The 26,620-nt window shown below is 40.7% G+C and overlaps 1 protein-coding gene across 1 annotated transcript in view; it reads left to right on the top strand.

Annotated features, from left to right (window-relative positions):
- The window catches only part of ATAD2 (ATPase family AAA domain containing 2), a 1,885,102-nt gene that overhangs the window by 741,280 nt on the left and 1,117,202 nt on the right, over positions 1–26,620 (top strand). Inside the window, exon 9 of the mRNA XM_044066177.1 lies at positions 12,246–12,368. Coding sequence (XP_043922112.1) covers positions 12,246–12,368 — 123 coding nt within the window. The remainder of the gene's footprint in view (positions 1–12,245; positions 12,369–26,620) is intronic.

Genomic DNA, 26,620 nt, shown 5'->3' on the forward strand with positions numbered 1-26,620 from the left:
TTTACTTTTTAACTTTTCACCCATACTACTATGCGGTGAACTTTGTGTAACCCCCTCTCCCCAAGAAAATGCCCTTTATCATTAATATTGCCAGATGCCACTTCCTTCATTGTGCTACTCTAAATAGAGAGGATATTCCTTAACCACAGGGTATAGGTTATTGCATCCACACCACTATAGTTTCCCCACCCTCATCCATGTCTGGGCATATTTCTTTGCACTTTAGTGACACTGGTAGCTTTAAAGTTTTGCCAGTTTTTGCTCTTTGAGAGTAAGGGAAAGAAAGAATTGACAGTTTAAATCAAAGGCAGTGGTCATTTTCTTTGTATTACAAAGCATTGCCATTGTATATCCACACCATCACCACCAGCTTCCACCTCTTTTTACCATTTGGAACTGCTGCTTTTTTTTTCAACAAAGTTGTGCCATCTTCACTCCTTACGTTGACGCTTATTTTCTTTTGCGATATTAGAGAATGATCAACTTGAAGCCGTTACTCTAAACACAAAGGCTACTTTAAAAGTTATTCGCAAATCTTACTTCGTAACGGAGCTGATTCGCCATATGTTTTTAACTCAATACCAGCAGTACCAGATGCTTTATTTTCAGTTAACTTCAAAATACTGTTCTCACAGTAGATATACATACAAGTGTTTCATGTGTTTTTTCAACAAAGTATTCTACATGCATAAATCTCACATGAGAAGTGTATATTTGCATATGATACATTTTAATATCTGAAAATATTAAACCTTCTGTGTAATATCCATTATAATATCCAGTCTGTGGTGAAAGAGCTCAGGTGGGTGACATCTGCAAGTTATTTTTAAATGTTGGAGCAGGAAGTTGTATTTCCCAAAATTTTAATTTTATTTGACTCCAAAATCACTTTTCAGTATAGTTGGTTGTATAACTAAAATGCAGTAGCAAAACCAAAAAAGGGAATTCTGAAAATGTAATTGTGAATTATTTGCCAGTGTTATAAGTCTGTATTTCAGTTTGCTAAATGCTTGCTCAAATTTCCATATTCAATATAGTTCCTCTCTTGTGAATTACAGTAGTTGCTGCAGGATTCTGCCCTATGCATTATTTTATGAGTTCGTCTTTGGGAACGGTTTTCTGGCAGACTTTACATTTTTACTATTTAGTGTGATGTTTGGCCGACTTGCTGAAGACTGAGGTGGGGTGGATGTGTTGAAAGCTGCCTATGTTGCATTTTCTGAAGTTATTCTTATTGGAGCAAAATTAGTTTTTTGATCTACTTCTGTTTGACTCAGACATGTAAATATGTTTGCTTGTATACTGAGATTGTATTACCTGTTTAAGATGTTATATTTTTGCAGGGTCATGTTGGGGGATTAGAAAGCAACACCTCCTTAGTACAGTTAGTTTCACTGTTAGGTTCAAGAGCAGACTTTAGTGTTTAACAATTTCTCTGAAATTTTTTTTTGCTTTGTTACTTGGTAAATGTACTTTAATTTTCGCACTAGGGCCGGGTCATACTCAAATGCACCCTTTCCAAACCATTCCAGTATCCCTTTATTTGTCTGTCTCTCTTACAACGAATACAGAGATTTGGGTTTAATTTTAAAACTTTTATTTCAAATTTCATAAATGCTGATGGCCATTTGCTAAACAAAACGGTCTCAATTTGGAAACTGACTTAGAATAAGTAACATTAATCTTTTCTTTTTATTGAAAATGCAGTGAAAGTCGCAGCCATTGAAAATGGATTTGACTAGTGGTTGTTTTGTGTACCGTGGACCCCTAGCTGTTTTAAATCGTGGGCCTCCTGTACACCATTTTAGGACTGTGCTCTTTGATTCTCCTTCCTTATTGTGTTAAACAAGATGTATAATTTAAAACAGCATTTGTGAGAGTATGTTTTAAGTTTGTAGTTTTGAGCATGTTCCAGTAAACAGTGAAATGAAATGTGTGAACCAATAATGCCAAAAGTACCCATTTCGGAACATTTCAATGATAAAGTGCCACTCACATTGTTGTTATAATTCACCAGTATCCATACTCAACAGTTAAAGCCACTTTTTGACGGTGTATACATCACTTTTGATTGTGATAGAAAATGACCACAGTGAAGTATTACAAGACAGATGCACAAATAATCCTCCAAAGAAAAATGAGTTTTTAATTTTCTCATCTTAGCATTCTTAATTTTTATCCATAAGCATTCCAAAACCTAACAACTATAGCAAAATTGTTGACTGCATCCTTCTTGGATGTCTGTCAAAAAATAACAAAGTCACATTTCAATTTGTTTCACACTAACACGCAGTAGCCAAAGTATTGTAACTTAATTTTCATCCCCCAACACGCACACTGTAGCAAAGCCAGATTAAAGATGGTTTTAAAATGACCAGATAACTGCATAAAATACTTTCATTCACAGAAAACACCCCATGCTGTTAAACCACTTATTGTTATGAAGAAATAAATTACATGTACTTAATAGTACAGCTTTGAATGAACTACATGGAATTTTATAAATCTCATTGTCAGACCTTATGATCCAGCCATGTGTAGCACAGTGAGTATAAGAAATATTAACCATCTGATAACATACGCTAAGTCAGTATACTCAATCTCTAAGAAGTAAACATTATCTGAATCATTCCACGTTAAACAGAACTATTACTAATGCAGATGTTGCTGCTGGCAAACAGCTTTGCAGTTCAGTACTTCATCCACAAATGCAGTGCCTACTGCCCTTGAAGATAACATTTGTTACACTAACAAATTTAGTGTGCTGGTGATATTGCTGTAACATTTCCTGAACTAGATCATCTTTACAACAGAAAATGGCTGTCAAACAACGACAGCAGGTTCATAGTTATTAGGCATGCAGTCCTGTTGATCATTATTAGGGAGCATAGTCAAAATTCCCAGTTACTTCAAACCACTGTCTGGTTAAGTAGCTTGCACAGTAGGCAGATGAGTTCAAACTCTGCAACTTTGTCATGGGTAGCAGCTCGTTAAGTCTGAGCTTTAGTCCTTGCTGACTGACAAGAGTAATAGTTTTTAATTAAATGCTTAAATAATTCCCAGTCCTATTTTGTAGAGAAGACTAATTCACAGTAATATGCAACAGTGACTTCATAATGGATGCTGAAAATCAGAGTTTTGACCACCACTCCATCTAATGCAGACTGTGACCTGACAAATGTCAACCCCTTTGCAGTTGCTGGAGGCTGTAAAGAAGTTAATTCAAAAATATTTTACTAAAATGCAGCATGTTTAGACTGTATTGTATAATCCAGGTCTATTAATGAATGAATTAATTTTTTATTGCAACGAATAAAGCAAAACAATCAGCAATAAAAATATTGCAGCAGCTTTTGTTCAACAACCCACAGGTCATACAAAAATAAGAAATATTACTGTGTACAACATACTATTTTTTTGGGTGGGCTTACATGCATGCTGTTCATTTTACGGATATGCAAGAAGTCAGTCAGAGCTGGATCTGAAGATGCCTTGTATGCCAGATGAAGATCACCCTTTAGTAACCTGTAGGAGACAGTATAGAGACAAAGTTTTAAGTTGATCCATATCGGACAGTATGTTTATACTTTGGATTCTCCTAGTAAGGAACCTTTGTGGGCGTTCCAACTGTTGCTTACGCCTGGTCGGGTACATACTGAAGAGGGCATTAAACTCTGATGGGTCTGATAAGGACAAAATAAAGTTGTACTGACTTGGACCTGGATGCCATGGTGTTATAAATTGGGTGACATAGAATGTTGTTCTTACTACCTTAGCTACATGCTGGTCAAGCTAAATTGCTGTCTACATAATGTTTCCAGATCCCTGACTACTGGATCATCCCCTAGGGGTGTCTTTTCAATGGATTAATTAGCCCGAGTGGCAGTTTTCCCATAAGGCACTTCAATGCATTTCTTGGCATTGTTGAAATCTTTGACTTTGGCACCAGTCATTTGCTGTTAGACCCTCTTGAAAGATGTTTGTGTCATGAGGGAATCTGTGATGGCTTCCAATTTGCAGTCATCTGTGAACTTGATCAGCCAAAGGCCCTTATTAGCATTTGCCTCCAAGGAATAGATGCCAACTCGTGGCCACGGCATGGAACCCTGAGGTACCCTGTCTGGTGACAGGTCTCCATAGTGGAAGTGGTCTAACCAGTCCTGACTTCCTGGGGTCCTGTCTGTAAGCCAGCTGGCAATGCAGTGAGCTATGAAGGGGTTTATGCCAAGTTTGGTGACTTTGTCAATTACGCAGAAGTGAGGTATTGTATTGATTGCCCTTAGCCAGGTCCAGGTAGGCAGTATAACCAGGACCTGGACTTTAGTTAAAATTCATCTGGCAACATATTAAACTGCAAGAGTCATGCTGAGATTCATACTAAAATAACATACAGTTAAATACTTGGACTCCATGTGAAGGGTGCAGGAATTAAAAAAAAAAGAAAAAAAAAGTGTAATGCTTTTGCCACCAGTGTGGGATAACCTCAGGAGCAGTTCAGAAGTACTGTCTTGCAAAGTAAATTGGCAAAGGGAATCTAGCCATGTAATAAAGGAAGCTCTTTATCAGATTGACCTTCATCATCTGCACTAAGAGCCAGATAAACTGCTGTAGCCCATACTACAAAACTGTGCATCTCTAACATTGGCAGAATATAATCCTTGGGGATTTAACCAAAAGTTAGAGGCCTGGTAGTTGGTATTAAGGGTTAAGGTTCAACCCTGAACAAGTCACTTAACTAGACAGTGCCCCCTAACTGGTGCATTTTATACACACATGTGCATCCCCCTCAAAAAAGTCTGTCTTTCATTCTCTAGATGAAAAACCATAGCAGTTGTCACTTTTTGATCCACATTTCCTGGCTGCAAAATCCTATCTGGATGGAGGAAGTCTCCCCCATAATGTTTGAACTGTTCTTGAAGCAAACTCAAATCTCCTTCAAGCACTCATGTCTTCCTCCTGTTCAAATCTAGGCACACATATGTGGGTGTTTCTAGATGGAGCAGCTGGGCTGAGACATTGTTCGTGGCTAAATATAAAACACTGTTCCATTGCTTAAACAATTTTTATTTTTAAAGCCAGAATACACCCCCCCCCCTCCTTCCAAGCCAGAACCAGGCCTTCGGCAACTGTCTTGGGTTGCTTTGTGATGGATCTGGCTCTGGGTTGCACATGCCAGTATCAAATGCCACATCAGAAGCTTTAGTCCTGTAGTCTAACCTTGTCAATTTTGGTAATGTTTAGACAGTTAGAACAAAGTAATTTGTTTGGATCACACACACATGAGGTGGCTTTCACTTCTTGGATGCAATGCAAAATCAGTTTTCATACTCTTGATTTCAAAGCTACCTCCTGTACTAAAAAAGAGCATTTTTTTCTAGTGTTCATGAGGTATCATAGGCATTGAAGTATTGAATTCTGTGTATTAAACTAATTTAAGATGTTATGCTGTGATTTAGTTCTGTAGGCTCTTCCCTCAGCAATGTTAGCAGTTTTGTATTTGTTATTTTGATAACGAAGTGAAATGGCACAAAAGAAACTTTTGCTTTGCAAGACCACTTTCTGAACTAAAAACATGCTGTGTATGCCTTCTAATATTTGTGAGGTGTTAGTATCTGACATTTTGGATTCATTCTATTAAGCTGTTTATGACATGCTCTGCATTAGGAGTTTTTAATTTGGGTTTGTGTTGTGTGTAAGGCAGTTGGAATAATATTCCTTTCGTAGAAGGGGGAATAAAAAGGCCAGCACAGTTGATCAAAGTACAGTTGATCGAACTGTACTGACTTTTTGTCTGTACAAGACTACGGAGCAGTGGAATATGAGGAATTTGCCTTTTTCAAATGTAGTGCGATCTCTGAGTTTGTATATATAAGTTATAAGGTGCCTAGGTGCACAGTCCCACCATGTTGAGCGGTGCAGGGGTCTTGTCTCCCTGCAACATGTAGTGAGTCTTATGTTTTTTTTTTGTTTTCATTGATTTATGTATAGAGCATAAATGCTTATTGAATTGTCTGTCAGTGTGTCAGAGTTGTCTTTAAAATGTAATTGTGTGTTATATAGTAAACTTATTGCATGCAAATAAGTTAGCCACTTAACTTTATGCAGCTGTGAGGATGTTTTTCTGTATTAGCTTAACCCCTCTCTGGATCCATTCCTGTAACACAAGTGCACATTTTTGTTATTGAAGGTAACTGTCCATGTAAAAACTTGTTGCAGTCTACTCCTGCCACCACCCCTGTCACATGTCTGTATCCTTCCTCCAAAGGACTGCTATAGCTCGCTCTCTTGTGAGTCAGACAAACTTTTCCCAGCCTCCCACCCGGTTACTGTTGTGTTCTTAAATACCACGGTCTTTCTAGTTGCTTGCCCCTTATGTTAGTTTTACCATATATGTCATTTCTTCTCTGCTTTTATACTGGCTGGTATGAGTAAGCACAGAATTAGCATTTTGTGAAATCACTCCCCTTCAACTATTTAAATTTATTGGCCATCCAACTGTATTCCATAGTACCAGAATAAAAACAAAATGAAAACTCCAGCAAAGCTAGAACCTCCACTGAATGACCTCCCAAACCTCTTGTATCAGAGGCACTTGGGATATATGCAAATGATCCTTATGAACATCAGGTTTTTCAGCTTATTGGCGATTCTGAATGCCCATGACTTTTACATGGTTTTACTGATTGGTTTTTCAGTGACCTTCTCGCTCATTGTTTTGGTTTGTTTGGGATATTTTTGCAGTGACCCTAATGATAATGGACATCAGCTGGGTATAACAGCCCTGTGTTTCTAATGTGTAGTCAAATACTCTGCTTGTGCTGACGAGGTCATAAGGCTGAAATATGCATATCCACAGCTAGTGGGGTTTGGCTTATTGGCCTGAAATTGTCCAGTAACACAACAAAACAAGTCATGGGCATTCAGAATCGCCAATTAGTTGAAACACCTGATGTTCATAAGGATCATTTGCATATATCCCATGTACCTCTGATACAAGAGGTTTGGGAGGTCACTCAGTGGAAGTTCTAGCTCTGCTGGAGTTTTCATTTTGTTTTTACTGATTGTTTTTTCAGTGACCTTCTCACTCATTGTTATAGTACCAGAATACAAAAGTGACCACCCCCTTTCAATCTCTCTCTTGCTGTTTTAGAAATAGCGACTCTCCACTAAAATTTAACTTATTGGACAGGTAAAACTTAAGTTACCAACTTTCACATCTAACTGCTTTAGTGCACACTGCAGTGTTTGGAAAAACTGTTTTTTTCATCGTACCTTTAAGCATCTATTGCAAGACCGCCAGTTATTGGAGAGCCCAGATTATGCCTCTCAGTAGTCTTCAGATTAGCGCTTCTCTTTTCTCCTGGTGAGAGGAGGAGTGCAGTTTCATGATTTCCTGGAGACTGCTGATCCCCAGAAAGCTTAACTGCTTTATAGGTGACAGCTTGGAATCTGTGCTTATATTCTGATAGTGGTGAGAGTAGGAACAGAGTGCATTGATTCCTGACTCTGGTTGGAGAGAGTGTCTGTGCTTAATGTACCTGATTGGTCTGGTTGCTTTTCGAGGCATCTACCAGAAAAAGGCTACAAGCCTGCAGATCCTTGCATCATCTGAGACAAGACTGTGGATCACCAAACAGGCCATGGCCTGCTTCTCTTCTTGGGATTGGTGCTAACATTTTGCTACTGGTGAGAGAAGAAGCAAAGAAGTATTGTATCCCAACAGAGTGAAGCTGTGCTGAAACCAGCATTAGTAGCCAGGCAGAAGCCATTCATGCGACTCCCCTCTTTTCATCATTCTAGACAACCTAATTCTTTATTTTTCAGTAAGTACTGCTTGATTTCTTTCCATATTCAGAATATATGCCTAAATCCTGCCTTTTTAAATTTTCAGGGTCTGCTTCTTAGTTTCCTCTCAAGTGTTTGGCAGTGCTCTCTACAGACTTGGACACCTTGAGTGACATTTTTCCTGTAAAAGGAATATATAAGGAAACAGCTCAAGTACTTGGTAATGATGACCATACCTCCTGGCATGTCTAAGGGTCAGTTCCCTGTGTTTTCTCCTATTAACTTGGTGAACTTGGGCATTCTGAGGCAGTGTAGCAACTGCCTCATGTACACAGCTCTCTCCTCTTACCTCCCAAGACTCAGACTTGTGAGAGATGCACCTATATATCTAGAATTGGAAGCCAAGACCAGAATAGCTGGTAAAGAGGAGAAGGTCAACACCCGCACCGCACCACATGCAACACAGTCCTCCAGAACACCCACTATCACAGCTCTCAAATAAAAATACAAACCACACACCCACCTTCGTGGAGGCTTTCAATAGAAATCTACCCAAAGAGCAGAAACCTCCAAGGCAGAAATGCACTCAACTACCACAACACAGCACAAACCACAAGACACACAGCTCACCTACACAGTGTGCCCCTCAACCTAAGCCTCGTTAAGGCAAAACTGCTCGCCAACTACATTAATCATAGGTGACTCGATAGTTAGGCACGCTGATGTCCCACTCACTAGGTTGAATAAGGAGAATGTAACAGTCAGCTGTCTGTCAGGTGCCAGAATCTGACACAACACACGCACTTAGATCACTCTACTACAAGTACAATTATGACTGTCACTGTCCATCTGGGTGTGAATGACCTGAGATGCACCTCCCTGGACTACATGAAAAGACACGGAGGAGCTCTCGGATTGTGTGACCCAGGCAGGTATGACCCTAGCCCTGAGCAGTGAGGTATGACCCGTCGCCCAGAATGATACCGCGGTGCAAGCAGAAAATGATTGACCTCAACAAAATTGGCTAAGTTTCTGATGTCATTGTAAGGGGATCCAGTATCTGTCTGCTTGGGATGACATGATTGACAGACATCGATGCTTTGCCAGAGATGGCCTGCATCTGTCACCCCTGGGATTCTGGATACTGGCCAAGGCTCTTACCACCCCTATAGTGCCTTTTTTAGGCGATGTTCCAAAGACCAAATTACCACTGTAGCATCTATAAATGCAATCTGAGGGTCCTGCTGCCCAACGCTAGAAGTCTAAATCTCAAGATGCATTTGCTCGAAGCACTCCTTAAAATGGAGAACATTAACATTTGTGCTTTAACGGAGACCTGGATTAAAGCAGCAGAAAGAACCCCTGTGCAACCAGGCTATAACTCATTCCTCATCTTTCGGCCCCAGAGCATTGACCTAAGCTACAAAGGCGGTGATGTCTCCATATTCATAAAGGATATACACACCTCCATACTAGTAGCCCAGCATAACGCATCTGAGATACTTCAGGTAAGACAGCGATTCAGGTCATAGCCTTCTATAGGTCTCCAACCAAGTCCCAAAACTCTCACTTCACATTTCTAAGCACCCTGGAAACTATTATGGTCCAACCCAATACTGTCATACTAGGTAACTTCAACTACCCCTCCAAATGGGAAAACTACTCGTGAACCAATACACTGGCCCAATGCTTCCTGGAATTCATGAATTCCAGTGCCCTGGACCAGCTCATTCTTGCCCCCACTAGAGGAAGCAACATCCTTGACCTGGTTATTACTAACATGGGCAACTGTTGCTCTACACCAGAAGTCAATTCCTACCTAGATAGATCCGACCACAAGCTAATCACCGTGGAAATCCACATCTCACCCACACCCCGTGCAAAGGTAACCACCATGAAAAATTTCTCCAAAGCTGACTTTGGGCTCCTAAAGGCAGAGGTGGCTAACTTCATGGCACCCATGTCAATGGAAAATAGATGCATGACTGCCAGATCATACACCAATGCACTGTATGAACATGAACGTAAATGCCTGGAACTAGCCCTACCCAACAGAGCCAAGATGCTTTCCTACAAAAAAAGGAAGCCAATCTGGTCGTCCCCTGCCATTAATAAACTCTGCAACAGAAGGAAGAAACTGTTGCAGAAAAAGGCAAAGTCCCAAGACTGAAAAAAACTCGCTTATTAGCCTCAACAAAAAGTTAAGATCCCTCATCAAAACCTCGAAAGCCAGTTATGAAGGCAGAATTGCGGCAGACACTAAAAACAACCACAAAGCCTTCTGTAGTTGTATCAAGAATCTCCACAGCAGTATGCAGGTTTGCTCTCCGTTACTGCACAATGATACCTCCTGTATTGAGCCAACAGATATTGCCAACATACTGGCCGACCGATTCAGTGCCAACTTTACCTCTCTCTCCTCCCTTAAAGGACCAATCACAATACTGGAGGAGTGCCAGGTAACCAGCATTACTGTAGTACAGGTTAAATCTGGATTGTCCAAGGCCAAGAGTACAGCTTCCATGGGACCCGACAGTATCCCTGGATGTGTTCTGCATGTACTACAAATTGAACTGGCACCACATCTGTGTGCCCTGTTCAGTCACCTCTGGCTTTGCCCCTAACAAATGGCGCACTGCTACAATCATCCCTCTCCATAAAGAGGGAGTGACTACAGACCCTGGGAGGCCCCATTAGCTTGATGAGTCTGATATGTGAATCTGTGGAGCGCATCACCATGGACCTTATTAACAAGGATATAGGGAATCTCCAAACTCTAGATCCCACGGAATTTGGTGGTGTGAAAGGTAGATTATGCCTGCTCAACCTGGTTGACGACTTTGAGTCAGTCACCAGAGCTGTGGATGAGGGCAAGGCAGTTCATATAGCCTATCTCGATCTGGCCAAGGCCTTTGATACCATTCACCACTCAGGAATTATTGATAAACTCTCCAAACTAGGCCTCGACCCCTATATCACTAGGTGGGTTGCAATTTGGCTCACACACACAACCCACAGTGTAAAAGTAGCGGACTCCAAGTCAGACTGCCGACCACTCACGAGTGGAGTCCCACGGGGATCAGTCCTGGGTCCTCTCTTCTTTGGCATCTGCTTCTCAGACGTCCAGACCAACAAGGAGGGACTCTGGCTGACCAAGTTCGCAGACGACTGCAAGGTGGGAGCCATTATTAACTCCACAAGTGATGTAGACATCCTACAGAAAGCCCTCACTGAGACCAATGACTGGTGTCGAAACCATGGCCTGAAGCATAATTCCAAAAAATGCGTCGTCATCCCCTTTGGAGAAAACTCAGTTCCTAGTAATTACCACATCGATGGGAGCCCACTGAACACTAAAGGTGTTATAAAAGATCTGGGAACACAGGTTGAGAACAGCTTCTCCTTTGACTACCACATTGCCACTGTGGTCAGAAAGTCCTTCTATGTGGCACATCTCATTACCAAGGGTTATGCATTCAGGAAGAAAGAGGTCATCATCTCTCTACTCTTCCCTCATTAGGCCAGTCATAGAGTATAATTCCCCATTTGGCATGTACCTCACTAGACACGTGCAAAAGCTGTAAAGGCCACAAAAGTACCTCATGAAGAGGAACCTAGGCCTTAAACACATGTCCTACACGGACAGACTCAAAAAACTCCAGCTATTCTATCTCATATCGTCTACTAAGATGCGATCTCTGCTTGCGTTACAAAGCCATGTCTGACCCAGCTCTGTTAGAAATGCTACATATAATGAAATCCCAATCCCTCCGCACCACACGCTCCAGAGACCTCAACCTCATTACCACAATCAACAGAATATGCTGGGGGGACAGGTTCATAACCCAGAGACTGCCCATGCTCTGGAATAGACTTCCCATACATGTCAAGCAGAGCACCTCACTGGCCCTCTTCAAGTGAAATCGTGATGAGTGGATGGGAAATAGAAAGTTCACCCCGGGGATCACTCCAGTGGCTATACTTGATAGAGACACTGGGAACCAATGTCGGGCGGCACAATGCTAGGGCACTTCTATGGGCTAGGCTTGTAAAGGCTCCAGGGCCATTAGCCTAGTACACACCTATGAACCTATAAGTAACTTCTATTATGTTACCTTATTTCTGAGACCCACATAGAAAGTGCTGCATGTCTTGCTTGCATACTACTACACAGGCTTAAGTTGTTGTTTTTACTTTATAGTAGTCAGTGACAGCCCAGTTACCACTGCTGAGCTCATTCCCGTTAAGACTAAAATATACTTCCTTTAACCAACTCTATTATAAAAATTTGGAGTATGCATTTTAATTCTGATAAAACTGTAAGGCAAGTGCTGACGTTTATAAATAAAAATTCTTACGTGAAATGGTAAAAGTATAATTTTCAATGGAGCATTTTAAGTAGATTTAGGTTATTATAAAGCACTGTCCTCCCTATGCCAATTTTTTTTATTAACTTGCAGGTGTAGACATGCAATACATAGCAGTGACTCCACTTCCTCCTCATCCTCCTCCTCCTCCTCTTCTGATGATGAAGACCATTTTGAGAAACGGAGGGCTAGAGGCAGAAGCAGGACAGTACTCAGGTAAATTTCTGCTTATATGATTTACTGTAGCCTTTTGAAGTACTGTGTCCTACACTACTCAGTAGTCTTTTTAGTATTAAAAAAAAAAAAAGTGGCATCTAACTTGATCTGGGTCCTAGCAAGCTGTTTTAGCTATAACCACAACATTAATTAAAAAGAAAAAAAAAATGATTTTGATTTGAGGCAAGTGACATGAGACATAAACAGAAAACAATACTTAAGAGTTCCGCAATGAGATGGGGTTATATGTTTATTGATGAGCTCCACTCTCTTAACAGTTAGCAAAATGTATTATTTAGTGATCTCTACCTTACAGTTTTTCGTATTTGGAAAGCAATGAATGAAGAAAATGGTCTCAGGCAAGATTCCTGATGCCATCCTAGAGGGCAAGTATTTCACTGAGTCATTTTTTTGGGACACGGGATGCTTTGCATGTCCTTCTGTTCTCATGTTGCAGTATTCCAGTTATTGAGTTTTCCTGTCTTGCTACCCGAACGTCCTTCCAGTATGCAAAAGCTTCCAGTCACTTCTAGGTAAGTAGGACATTTGACTTTGGCCCAGGGAATGTGGGCTATAAAAGTGACGTCTGCATGTAACTTTCCTCAGAACTTCTCTGCCGTCAGTCGAATGTCGGCGTTCCTGCCTTCTTTGCTTCAGATCTTCTTTAAAGATAAGTACCCCATTGGGGATATTTTTTCCTTTTGCCACTGCATGCTGGTTAGGGTTACATGTCATCCAAGAAGGGAAAGTGCAAGTGCGTTCGTCAGATTCCCCATAAAGATTCCCGTGATCGTTGCCTTTTTTGTCTAGGGCCGTTGCACGACCACCTTTCCTGTGTGATCCATCAGGCCTTCGTTCTGAAAATGATAGAGAAACAAAAATATGATACAAATAGGAAAAACACCACTGGAGCAGAGTAAAGCTGAACTATTCCCTTTAATACACAGGTCTGGTAACTCAGCTGTTTGCCTTCTATGGGTAACTAATGAAGAATACAGTCATCTTAAATAGGTTTCAGAAACCTTAAACCATTCTGTTAATTACATTCAATTAATTTCAGTTGCATAATCCAAAGGTTTTAAGCTTAAAAAAGTATTAACATTTCATATAAACTTACTACCCTTAAATAACTATTTAACTAACATTTTAAATGATTACTTTTTCAAGCTATCAAAACTACACCTTTTACAAAATCATGCAAAACGGACAGACATACAGTGAAGCCAACATTATGCAATAAATTAACTTTTCACTTAATACACTAAATTTGCTTCTAAATTAAGACCCCTGGGTGAAAGTGTCCTATCATTTAAAATGAATTTGCTTTCCAAGTCTAACGACTTCCTAACTACATCACCCCCCCTTAACTATAGGTTGAGCAAGAAAAGAATAGAACAAACCTGACATATTACCCCCATGCACATTCAAAAAGTATTCAGCAACTGGACTTTTCATATTCCCATTCCGAACATCCAAATGATGTTCCAAAATCCTAGTTTCTAAAGCCCTTTTAGTCTGCCCTATGTACCATTTGATTTCAACACAATTGCAGCCAATAGCATACACTACAGCACAAGAATGACAATTAGACTTCCCCTTACATACAAATTTCCTACCATTAATTAAAGCTCCTGTGATGTTCTTAACATGAGCACAAACTTTGCAATGGCCACAGGAAAACATACCAAATGATTCCAGTTGAACACCGCAATAGCCCATGTTCAAAAGCTCCTTCACATTTGCATAACGTCCATGGAAGGACTGTGGCTGACCAAGTTCGCAGATGACTGCAAACTGAGCGCCATAATCGACTCTCCAGCCGACACAAGCATCCTCCAAAAGGGCCCCATAGAAACAGACAACTGGTGCCAGAGCCATGGCCTCAAGCTAAACGCCAAAAAGTGTATAGTCATCCCCTTTGGCAAAAACAAAGTGCCCACAAATTACCACATAGGTGGTAATCCATTAAGTACAGAAGAAGTAATTAGGGACCTGGGGACCCATGTTGATAGCAATCTCTCATTTGACAACCACGTGGCCAAAGTGGTTAGAAAAACATTTTATATAGCCCACCTAATCATGAAGGGATTCACAGCTAGATCAGGGGAGGTCATCGTGCCTCTTTACTCATCCCTCATCAGGCCCATAATTGAGTACAATGCCCCTTTTGGGATGTACCTTACCAGACACCTGCAGCAACTGGTAAGACCCCAAAAGTACCTCCCCAAGAGGATCAAAGGGCTCAAACAGATGCCATATGCTGCCCGGTTAAAGAAACTCCAGCTCTACTCAGTGGCATACCGCCTGCTCAGAGGCGATCTGTGCCTGACGTATAAAGCCATGTCCAACCCGGAATTAATGGACTTGCTGCACCTCAGAAAATCCAAATCCCATCGAGCTACTCGCTCGAGAGACTTGAACCTCAGCACTGAAATAAATAGGACATGCTGGAGGGACAGATTCATAACCCAGAGGCTCCCTTCACTCTGGAATAAAATCCCAGTCCAGGTTAGGCAGAGTCCCTCATTGACTCTCTTCAAGAGGAATCTTGATGAGTGGATGGGAGATCGTAGGTTTACCCCGGGTATCACTTCTGTGTCACTGTTAGACAGAGGCACAGTATACTAACCTCGAAAAAGGGCATAGCAAAATTAGTTTAAAATGGGTGGCGAAAGCCAAACACACTCTGGCTAGGCTTATAAATGCCCTAGGGCAGATAGCCTAGTATGAACCTATAATATATCTAGAAAATAACTTTCCCACATGAGCATCCTCACACACTACATGCCAAGATTCCAAAATTATTTTCCTCATTTTTTCAGAGAACCCAGAGTATTTGGAAACGAAAGAGTTCCCCATCCTCCTGATTACCCAAACTATTACATGCATGTTTCCTTATTCTACCACTCAGAACATGTTTATTTTTTGAAACCTCACTTAAAGCCTTACTCAATAATTTCTCTTCATAACGCCTTAAACTCAACCTCTTTTTAGTTTTCAAAAGAAATTCCATTTTACTTGCCTCATCAGAGGTATTACGAGCTATGTATTTGGATTCGCCCAGAGATAAGGAATCAAGTAAATGAGGGGGGTGCATGCTTGCTGCATGTAAGAAATTATTTACAGCAGTTTCCTTCCTATAAGGTCTAAACTGAATATTTTTCCTTAAATCTATATAGAACTCAACATCCAAAAATATCACTTTAGACTCGCCCTTTCTCATAGAAAATTTCAAATCGTGCTCAGTGGAATTTAAATGGGAAAAAAATGTCAAATTCCTTTGGGTCACCTCTACACAAAAAAACAAGGTAGTCAATGCATCTTCTAAAAAGTACAACATGCTTTTGTACCATAGATAAACCTCTTTTCAAAAAAATCCCATGTAGAGTATGGCATAAGTGGGAGCATAAGATGCTCTCATAGCCGTTCCCTTATGCTGCAGGAAAATATCCTTTTCAAAAACAAAATAATTGTGTCTTAAACAAAACTCCAACAGCCTTACCACAAAGGCTGTTTTGGGACCTTCCCCCATGATATCCCAGATTGCTTCTAAACCCCATCTCAACTGGATATTGGTATACAGAGAGTTAACATCTACCACTACCCAATAGTAAAAATCACACCAGGGAATACACTTTACCTCCTCACGGATGTCTGCTGTATTTTTCACTTGTGCAGGGACTTTAACCAAAAGCTTTCTTTAAAAGAGAATCAGTAAATAAACCTACATTCTGTGTAGGTAAGACCCTATGCCCGAAACAGTAGGTCTTCCTGGGGGATCTAATAGATTTTTGTGTACCTTAGGCAATGCATAAAAGAAAGGATCACATGGTTTCTCAATGCACAATTTTTTTACATTCTCCCTACTTAACAAACCCAATTTTTCACCATGCTCCAAAAGCTCCAGCAACTGCTCATTGTACTGTTGTAAAGGATTCAAATCCAACTTTAGTCATCCTGCCTCAGTAATAAATCCATAAACCATTTTATTATACTGCACGCTGGACATAATGACACAATTCCCACCTTTATCCGCTTGTTTGAACACCAAGTTAGAAAGCTGGCATTTTTAATGAATTCAATGTTTCCCACTCATCTTTTTAGATATTATATTGTTTATCCCTTTTAACAAATTCATGCTCAACTTTCTTACATAAAATTTGCTCAGACACTACTGCAAAAGACAACTTAGGGGGCACAAACATTTTGGGTGTAGGTAGAACAGGAAGAGACAGTCTACCATAACCGATCTGTCAGGCCTTCATTCTGAAAACCCTGTGTATTCGCCTACACGCTCTAAATATATACTTAAAAAATCAGTTTCTCAAATGCTTAGCCTTAGGGATGGAAGGACCGTCGGGTCAGGTTCTGGAACCACCTAAAAAGAAGGCCAAGGTTTCCAGGCCTGAAGTTGCTACTGCTGCCTCTCCTCCATCCGGCATCCCTCCTGTTGCCGAGGTTCGACTGGAGGAACATTCTATAGCGGGTACTCCTTGGGTTGCTGCAGAACCTTGTGCAGAAGGCATGTCCGAGGAGGGTTTGCAGATATCTGCTAGCGATGTTGAGGGGGAACCACCAGTTCTGAAGGCTGCCCAGACCGTCTTTCCTTCTGCTACTTTTAACTACTGATTGTAGACCTTATTCAGGCCCTAGGCCTTCCTTGAAAAAGAAAGGCAATTCCAAACATCTCTTTCCATCTCCTGAAAGCCAACCAGATTGGCAGGCCTTTTCACAGAGACTCTTTAATGCTTTTATAACTCTTAAGGCCTGCCATGGCTGGATCCCCACAGGCTGGGCCATCTCCTATTAGTCCCAGGCCTGAAGCTGAGGATGTCGTCCTACCTGAAGGTTGAGGATTCCTCAGACTCCTCTTCTGAAGACTCCCTCTCATTCCTCCCAGATGCCCTCTCCTCTTGGCTATGCTTCCCCAGAGGATGAATTTATCGAGGCTGATTACCCAGCTGAGGATCTCACCTTTGGGGAGACTGTTACCAAAATGAGGACATTTTTAAATGGGATTCTTCTGAGATGTCTGAAGTACAAAAAAGATCAACAGCTTTTACCAGCATTCATGGATGCCTTCGATGCTGCCTCTCTTAACCCTGACTGAGAGCCACCTGCTGCCAGGAGACCTGACAGATTCTACAAGGTCCCTGAAGGGGTGCATTTTTGATTAAATGCCCAGTGGCTGATCCTGCCACTGTTTCAGTATCAGCAGATAAGCCATCCAAATTACTGCCATCTACCTCAATCCTCCCCACTGATGAGGACAATAAGGCCATGAAGCGTCTTGGTAAGAAAGTTTACAGTTCCTCTACCCTGGCCTTCAGGGCAGTAAACCTCCAAACACACATGTCCAGGTATGCCTTGACACTTCTGTCCCAGGTCACCAAACTCTTGGCTGAACTCCCAGATTCTGCTTACAAGGTACAAATTTCTAATCTCAGTCTCTCATCCCAGGTCACCATTGTCATCTCCCTACTTCAGGCTCTGGGATTCAACATAAACTTTCCCAAGTCCAACCTGAATTCTTCCCAGGACCAGGTTTTCTAGGCTGCGGAATAAGGACAGGTGTTATGAGGGCATTCCTTCCATGCCAGAAAGTTGAGACTCTGACCCAGTACCTGGTGACTGTCCTCAAAGCCACTGCTTTGACAGCCAGACAATACCTCAGGTTGGTGGGTTACATAGCCTCCACTATTCCCATGCTTCCTCTGGCAAGGCTGCACAATGAAGAAATTGCAGTGGTACCTAAAGTCCCTATGGACCCAACGCTCACACCCCTTGGACTTCATCATCCCCTTTCTCCCATGTCTGAGGAAGGCAATTCTTTGGTAGTTAAACCAGGTGATGCTCAGCCCAGGAATTCACTGCAGCCCCTTCCTCCTGTCTGGGAGATGTACACAGATGCCTCAGATGTAGGCTGGGGGGGGGGGCTACTTTGAGCAGCCTGAAAGTACAGGGTTCCTGGTCCCACACTTTTAGGGGGCAACACATCAACATCAGGGAAATGAGAACAGTCATATTTGCCTTAACAGCTTTTCTTCATGCCCTAAAACAAGGGCCCCTGAAATTGTGCAGACAATGTTACAGTTCTTTGGTATGTGAGTAAATAGAGGAGAAACAAATTCTATTTGCTTTGCAGATTTGCTCTCCAGGCATGCGATCTGGCAGTCCAGCATGGTACCTCCCTGCGGGCAGTCTATATACTTTCAGCTCAGAACATTCAGACAGACACCTTGAGCAAGTCCATGTCACAATTCCACAAATGAATGCTTCACATGGATGTGTTTCCGGACATTGTCCACTGGTGGAGTATGCCTCAAATAGATCTGTTTGCCACCCCTCTGAACAGACTTACCACTATTTTGCACCAGGCTACCCAGTCCGTTAGCAAGGGCAACAGATGCCTTCTCCATCTCATGGAAGGGTATGTTTTCCATATGCATTCCCCCGTTCTCACTAATTCAAAAAGGTCTGCTGCTGATCAGCAGGACAGACCAAAAATCTTGCTGGTGACTCCCTTTTGGCCAAGACAGTATTGCCCCCCCCCCCCCCCCCCACACACACACACACACACACAATTAGCCAGGGGCACTTACCACAAGTTATCTCACAAAGTGGACATTCTCACACAGGGCAAGGAATCCCTAATCCATCCCCACTTGGAATCTCTGAATCTAACCCTGTGGGTGATGGAATTCTGATCCCTTCGAGGTATCTTTACATTGAGGACGTGCTTGCTGTCCTGCAGGAGGCCAGGAAACCTAATACCCGGAGATGTTATCTGTCTAAATGGAAGAGGTTCCTCATATGGTGTCAGCAAAGGCAGTGAGGCACATTAAAATCAGAGGTCCCACTAGTGCTGTCCTGTCTGTGTGAATTACTCCATGCAAGGTTGGCATAGTCTTCTGTTAAGGCGCATCTTGCTGCTATTTCAGCCTGTCTGCCTCTTGATCCTCCTCTAGCCTTCTGTCTCCCTTCTAAGTTATTCCTTAAGGGAGTACTACACCTCAGACCCCCTAGGAGGCAGATCCCTCCTCCTAGGGATCTGAACTGCATTCTAGAAAAACTCACTGTTGCCCCAGCTGAACCACCCTCTAAGGCTCCTCTGAAACATTGTACCTGGAAAACTGTACTCCTGGTGGCCCTCGCATCAGCTAAGTGAGTGTTAGAACTCCAGGCCCTCATGGCAACTCCTCCCTTTCTTGTCTTCCACAAGGATAGGGTGACCCTGAGGACCAACCCCTCCTTTATGCCCAAGGTGGTCAATGAATTATCCCTAAATCAGGGTATTTACCTGCTCACTTTTTTTTCCTCATCCCCAAAATCACAGTGAGTGTCTTGCATTTCCTTGATGTTCACAAACGCTATGATTTTACCTTGACAAGACTAAGGCCTTTAGAAAACCAGACCAGCTCTTTGTCTCCTTCCACCCTAGAACCCTTGGAAAGGTGGTGACAAAGCAGACAGTTTCTGTTTTGATCTCCAAAGCTATATCCTTTTGCTGTACATTCCATGGGAAATATCTCAAATCCAGAATTAAGGCCCACTCCACTAGAGCCATGACATTATCTGAGGCATTCTTCAAAGGACTGGACACTGCTTCCATCCTTGAGGCAGCTACCTGGTCATCTGTACACACCTTCTCTAAACACTACAAGTTGAATCATGTTTCCAGATCTTGAGTGGGGTTTGCAACAGCAATACTTCATGGCTTTGTGGAGAGTGGCTTCATACCACCTCCCTCTTCCCTGTGAGCTATGGCACTCACCCAGTAGTTGGAATACTGCAACATGAGAGTAGAAGGACATAGAATAGTTGTGTAAAATCTTGCCATAACCATAGATGTCCTTCTCTTCCGTGTTGCAGTATTCATTCAGTCCCACCTTTCCCCCCTTCTGTCCATCTGAACTGTCCTTTCCTGGGTGGCATAGAGCCTATACAGCTTCCTGAGACTGGGGTATGACTGGGGTGTTCAGTTTTGAAGAAAGGTAGGTGCAGACATCACTTTTATGGCCCACATTCCCTGGGCCAAAGTCAGATGTCCTACATACCTAGCAGTGATTAGAAGCTTTTTGTATACTGGCCAGCTGTTTGGGTAACAAGAGAGGTAAACCCAACAGTTGGAATACTGCTACATGGAAGAGAAGGACATCTATGGTTATGGTAAGATTTTACACAACTATTCTTTCTACCACACTAATGTTCCCTTTGGACAGACTACACTTGTGGAAAATCCAGAGATTTCTAAAGAACTTTTGGGAAATGTGAACTCCCTGCATTGAGAGAGAACTGACAGTAATCCGTTATGTTCAGAAGGAGTTGACTGATTGGGCTTCACAGATCAGGATGAGTATAAAGGTGCCTTTTCAGCATCCCACAGGCAAGCAAGAGTTAACCTCGTGTATCAGAGCTTAAGGCGCACATATCTACAACTTTAAGATGACAAGTTTATGCATCGCAGACAGTGCTCGAAGTATATCAATGTCAAGGAAATGTTGATGTGATTCTGTGATTCTAGCCCTCAAAACCTGCAAAGTGACCTGGAAGCAGGAGTTTTGTATCTTGACACAGGCATTCACAGTCATGTGGTATATGAACACACTGGGGTGGACTCTTATCTTTGGTGCCCCCCCCCCCCCCACACACACACACACACACACCTGTACAGGCTATTCATACAGGCAACTTAGCATCTCTGTCTTCAGTTATCTGTGAAATGCTACATCCCCCTCAGACCTCAGCCAGATGGTAGACTTGCTTAGTGGGTCCTTAGGCAACATTCACTAGCAGAAGTTGTAGAAGGTAATGTTCCATATGGCAACCAAGTTGTAGGGTGTACCAGAGAGACCCAATTGCTTCCCAGTTTTACACAGTGCTTGTTTGCAAGAAGGCATGGACAAGTCCGTCTTTTCCTTCCTTTGGCTAGGTCTATTCCTTGATGCATACTTTCTTTGCTTTCAGGTTCCTCCAGAAGGTAAGGGAGAAGTAAAATGTAATCCCTCTTTGCTTGATTTTTGGCCTAGGCAACACTTATATTATTGTCTACCGATACTGTTGAAGAAAGAACCTACTCAAATTTTGTCAACTTGGAAAAATGTTTTTGTGGTACATCCAAACCTCAGGCTTGCTACATGGATGATGGGATGCATTCAAACTTGGGGAAGGAAGTCGGAAAACCTAATACAAATCGTTTTATCCATCTAAGGAAAGAGATTCTCAGTTTGGTGCAGCAGAAGCCACCAGGACTCCAGTTCTTTAGGAGTGTCACTGGTATTATCATTCATACCTTGTTTCTGTAGGGCTGTGATTTTACTCGATTAAATTGCATGTGCCTGCAATCTCAGCTTGTTTCTTTGGATCTTGCTTTTGCAAGCCACTGTTCAGTTAAGTAACCTCTTAAGTAAATGTTGCACCTTCTGAACTCCCAGTCCTCATTTATTTTTTATTAAGTGAACTTACATTAGGTCCCTGTATGCTACAGGCCTCTACTTCACTCAGATATGGAAAACTTCCCAACTGCCATTAACTTTAACCCATAAGGTTTCCAAATTACAGGCTGTTACATGCAAAGAACATTTTACAGTGGTCCATAATGACTGGATAGGTCTAAGGACCAGCCTTTATTCATGGCAAAAGTAATTAAAATCTCTCTTAATCAGGCTTCTTCTTTTTTTTCAAAACTAGGGGAAAAAGATTTCCATACCTTTTTGACAGCCACAGTTAAGTCCTATACTTTGTGGGTGGAAATAAGGAATAAAGGCAAGAAGACAGTTTTGTCATTTGTTCCAGGAAAACGAGAATGAACCATCACCAGACAAAAATCAGTAAATTGCCAGCAAAAGGTCTTTTCAGGTATATACTGGAACCCATTCTGTCAAAGCATCTGTCAACTGAATAGTTTGGATTTTTTGTTTCCTTGTATATTAGTTCATTGGAAATAGCTGGCTTGCTTGTTTTAATTTTAATACCTTTATTAAATTGTCACACAAGACATAGGCAAGCATACATTTATATAAAACAAAACAAATAATGTTAACATATTCCCATTTGCAGACATTGTATCTCACATATATTCTTTTGCTATTAATAAACCTCATTCCTTCTCCAAAACATTATTCTACTTGTATTGTTCCCATGATTTCCACTTTTTCTATGTAACTTGCTCCTATACTTTTCTAATGATCAAATTTCCAATGATTTTATTTGTTACAGTATTCAGTATCCAAAATGTATTTTTTAGGCATGGATATCCATTTTTTAGCAATTGTTTTTTTGACACCCACCAAAATTAAATGTAACAGAGCCTTATGTCTAGGCAATTCAGGTCCTGTATCCCAGCTCAAAAAATAATTTCCGTAGTTAAAACCATTTGCTCAGACAGTGTTTCAGGCTGAGTACTCTGGGAATAGTCTGCCAGCTCATCACACTCCCAAATACATATGTTCCCAATTAACTATTTTATTTCCCATTATACAACATTTGCCATTTACATGTGGAAAATTTCTTTTGACCCCATTTGGAGAATAAAAATACCCGTACAAACCATTCTAAGTAAAATTTCTAAATCTTACAGATTTTGTTGCATATTTGGGAGCCATAGATATGTTCTCCCATTCTTTCCTTGTAAATTGCCTATCCAACCTCTTCTTGTTCTTTTATGATTTCCTCTGAATCCACAATAACTATAAGAATCTGTATTTTATATGCTGTACTAATTATCCATTCTCAAACAGCCTCTTCTGTCCTAGATTAAATTAAAAATATATACCAGAGTAGATCTTTCACTTTGTCTATGGATTGATATTTATATATAGGCAAATTGAAAGGTATAGGATAGGAGAATCCTGTCTCTACCCTGTAGTCCGAATGTCTTCATGGCTTATTCCCATTCTCTTACTTTTCCCTCCGTAGTTATTTTCTTCCAACACCTTGTTCCTTTTCCTATTTTCTGCAGTAAATTCCATTGACCTCTTGCCTATTCTCTATACCCCTAGCTGCAGTCATATGTCTTGGCAAAATCTCTTTTTTTCCATTCACGTGTTGGCTTAGTTGGTACTTTATGAATATAGTAATTTGTGTGGCTGATGTTCTGTTAGGATCTACATCTAAAACCCCCCTCTCCTTATTTCTCAAATTCCCTCCCGCTTCATCACTATCCCTTTCCACATTTAATTATAGCTTTGTTTGTGTCACGTTTAAGCCTCAGCTGTTGTAGCTTTAAAATATCCCTTCGGATTGGGTAATCTTAATCCACCGCATTCTTTTGGAAGGCTCAACTTATCCCACTTTACCTTTTACCTCTCTCAGAGAAAATCCTTCAACTCTTTAATTGTTCTCCACAACGTCTCTGGTTGATAAAAATATGCCTGACTTCCATATAAAACTAAAGGGACTAAAAATCTTTATTGCTTATATCTTGCTGTTCATAGCCATAAACAAGAGCTTCCAGTTTCTCAGTTTTTGTATTATCTTTTGGTTGGACTCTTCACATATCTTTAGTGCCTATAACAGAACCTTTATAATCTATACTTCTAAGTACTTCATCTTGTCGTGTCCCCATAATAAATATGGGCATTGCTGGACCAATTCAAGTGTGGGTACATAGTTTACACTCATAGCCTTTGTTTTATCTTCAATAGTTTTATAGCCCAAAAAGACTTAAACTGTCTCAAGATGTTACACAATACTGAGATGCCCTTTTCCATTTATCAGGTACAAAATAATAGTCTGCTAATAAAACCAACTTTTCTTTATTGCTGTAACTGTTATATCCTTGAATTTCTGAGTCCCATTTTCTTTGCCAATGGCTCTAAATATAAAGCAAATAAAGTGGGAAGAGGACACCCCTGGCAGGTTTCTCTTTTCAGACAACTTGTCAGAAAGGAACCCTCCCACTTAGATTTTTGTTTCCAGTCCCTTGTATGTCATCCTAATTAAAATTGCTATTGTATCAGGGAATGCAAATGCTTCCATTGGCCCTACTCATGAAATCAGAGTTAGCTCGGTCAAATGCTTTCTCTGCATCAGGACCCTCCAACAGAGATTTTTTTTCCTTACACTCTGCCTCCCTCTGGATCATCACTATTCTGTTAATTTTGTCAAATGTTTGCCTGCCCTCCAAAAACCAGATCGATCCATATAAATGTTAGCAAAATGTTTGGCTATTATAGGCATAAACACAGTATTGTGGTTTAAAATGGAAATGGGCTTATATGAAGTGGGGTGTGATAGCTCTTTACTGTCTGATATTACAGCCACCACAGCTTTCTTCAAGGATACTGGTGTTTTCCATCCTTTATAAATACCATTAAACATAACCTTCCAGATCTTTATCACTTTATTCCCTGCTAGTGTCTCAAATTCCATAGGAATGTCATCTATTCATGTAGACTTTACTGCACATTGGAGGAGATGAGAAAAAATTGATGACATACAATCAATTTTAACTGCTAATTGTTGAGCCTAATTAACCTTTAACCTTGGCATACTGAAGTCTTCCATAAATATTTTCATTTATGCTCTCTAGATTTCCACGTTACCCATTGTGCTAAAAGGTTTTGCACTGTGGAGTTACTATCAAAAATAGTTGCTTAACAGCTATCCTTCTGAACTCGTGCATATTATCCAGATACTCCTTTATTTTCTGTAGCACATCGCAATTCCACCTCCTGTTCTGTGAGATTCCCCTTATTCTACAGCTTTAACCTTTGTCATCTCCTCTAAATAATTCCTGTTACTGTTTAACCATATCTCTCTTGTTTTACCCTATTCTTAAATGCCACTTTAATTTTATCACTAGTAGTAACTTTGGAAGAAATTTTTCTTCCCTAATTGCCCTCAAATAATTTCCACTATGCATTCCTTAAATTCCACTCTTTGTCAGGTAAGTAGGAATGCATCAATGTATCGTTTTTTACTTCATTACCCTGCATTTTTATCTTGGTTGATGGTGCATGATCTGAAATAGTGTCTCAAAGCTTTTGGTTAAATGCACATGTTCCTGTCAAATATAATTTCTGTTTAGTCTAGCCCATTTGTCAAGTATAATTTTTGTCTGGTCTAGTGCAGTTACTATGTCTTGGGGAATTTGTGAATTGAGTTCCTACTACTGAATTCACATCTTCCATACTAAATATTGTCATAAATTTCTTCTGAAATCTACCCTTTCATTATATTTTCCCTTCTAGGGCCCCCTAGATACATCCTCACTCTTGCAAATTAAATTCCAGTCCCCACTTATAGGTAATGATCCTTAATGAAAGCCTATTATTTCTCCCAAAGTTTTCTTAAGCTGTACAATAGCAGTGGAATATAAATACATGGCCACATAATCCTCCTCCCCTTGCCAGTAACCACTTACTACCACAATTATACCATTCTTTTTTTTTTTTCTTCTGTTACTATTGGACCTCCCCCGCCAATTAGCACAAGTACTTCCCTTTCCTTTGTTCCTGGTACTCTGCTAAATATCCCTCCTGGAATACTTTATCAAGTTCACATGCTTATTTCATTCCTGGTGCGTTTCCTGTAGCATTGCTATTTACAATCTGCATTTCTTAATATAATTCATTACTTTTTCTTTTTTGTCTATACCTGTGAGGCCATAAAAAAGTTATCTATCTTGTGTGTGTGTGTGTGTGTGTGTGTGTGTGTGTGTGTGTGTGTGTGTGTGTATGTATGTATATATATATATATATATATATATATATATATATATATGTGTGTGTGTGTGTATATATATATATATATATATATATATATATATATATGTATGTGTGTGTGTGTATATATATAAACAGCTTTTTAAAATGCACATTTCTAGCTTTTGTGTTCCATGCACCTTTTAATGTTTGGCAGGTTGATCTTGTATACATTTTCTTCTTGTCATCTCCATTAGAATCTGTCAGATTTTAAAAGACTTTTGTTAGTGTTTTCATTAAAACAACAACAAAAAAACACTCTGGAAAAAAAACAACCCCCCCACCCCCACCCCCGCAGAATACCTCTGTAACCCATTAACTATGAACCAATGTATGTTTTCAAATCATGAAGTTTAACTGTCTTGATGGGAACAATTGTCCTAAACCTACAGCTGCACACACAGACATAATTTAGCATGGGTCACCTTATTTAAGGTTGAGACATGTTACAGCCTGTGCTCATAATTAACAGTAGTTGCTGCCTCCTTTTTTTCTGTTTATTCCTCTCCCAGATGTGAAAAACAGCTTTTATAAGTTTCAGAAAAC

Source organism: Protopterus annectens, chromosome 3.part1, assembly GCF_019279795.1.
Source record: "Protopterus annectens isolate FY-2018-M chromosome 3.part1, PAN1.0, whole genome shotgun sequence".
NCBI lineage: Eukaryota > Metazoa > Chordata > Ceratodontiformes > Protopteridae > Protopterus > Protopterus annectens.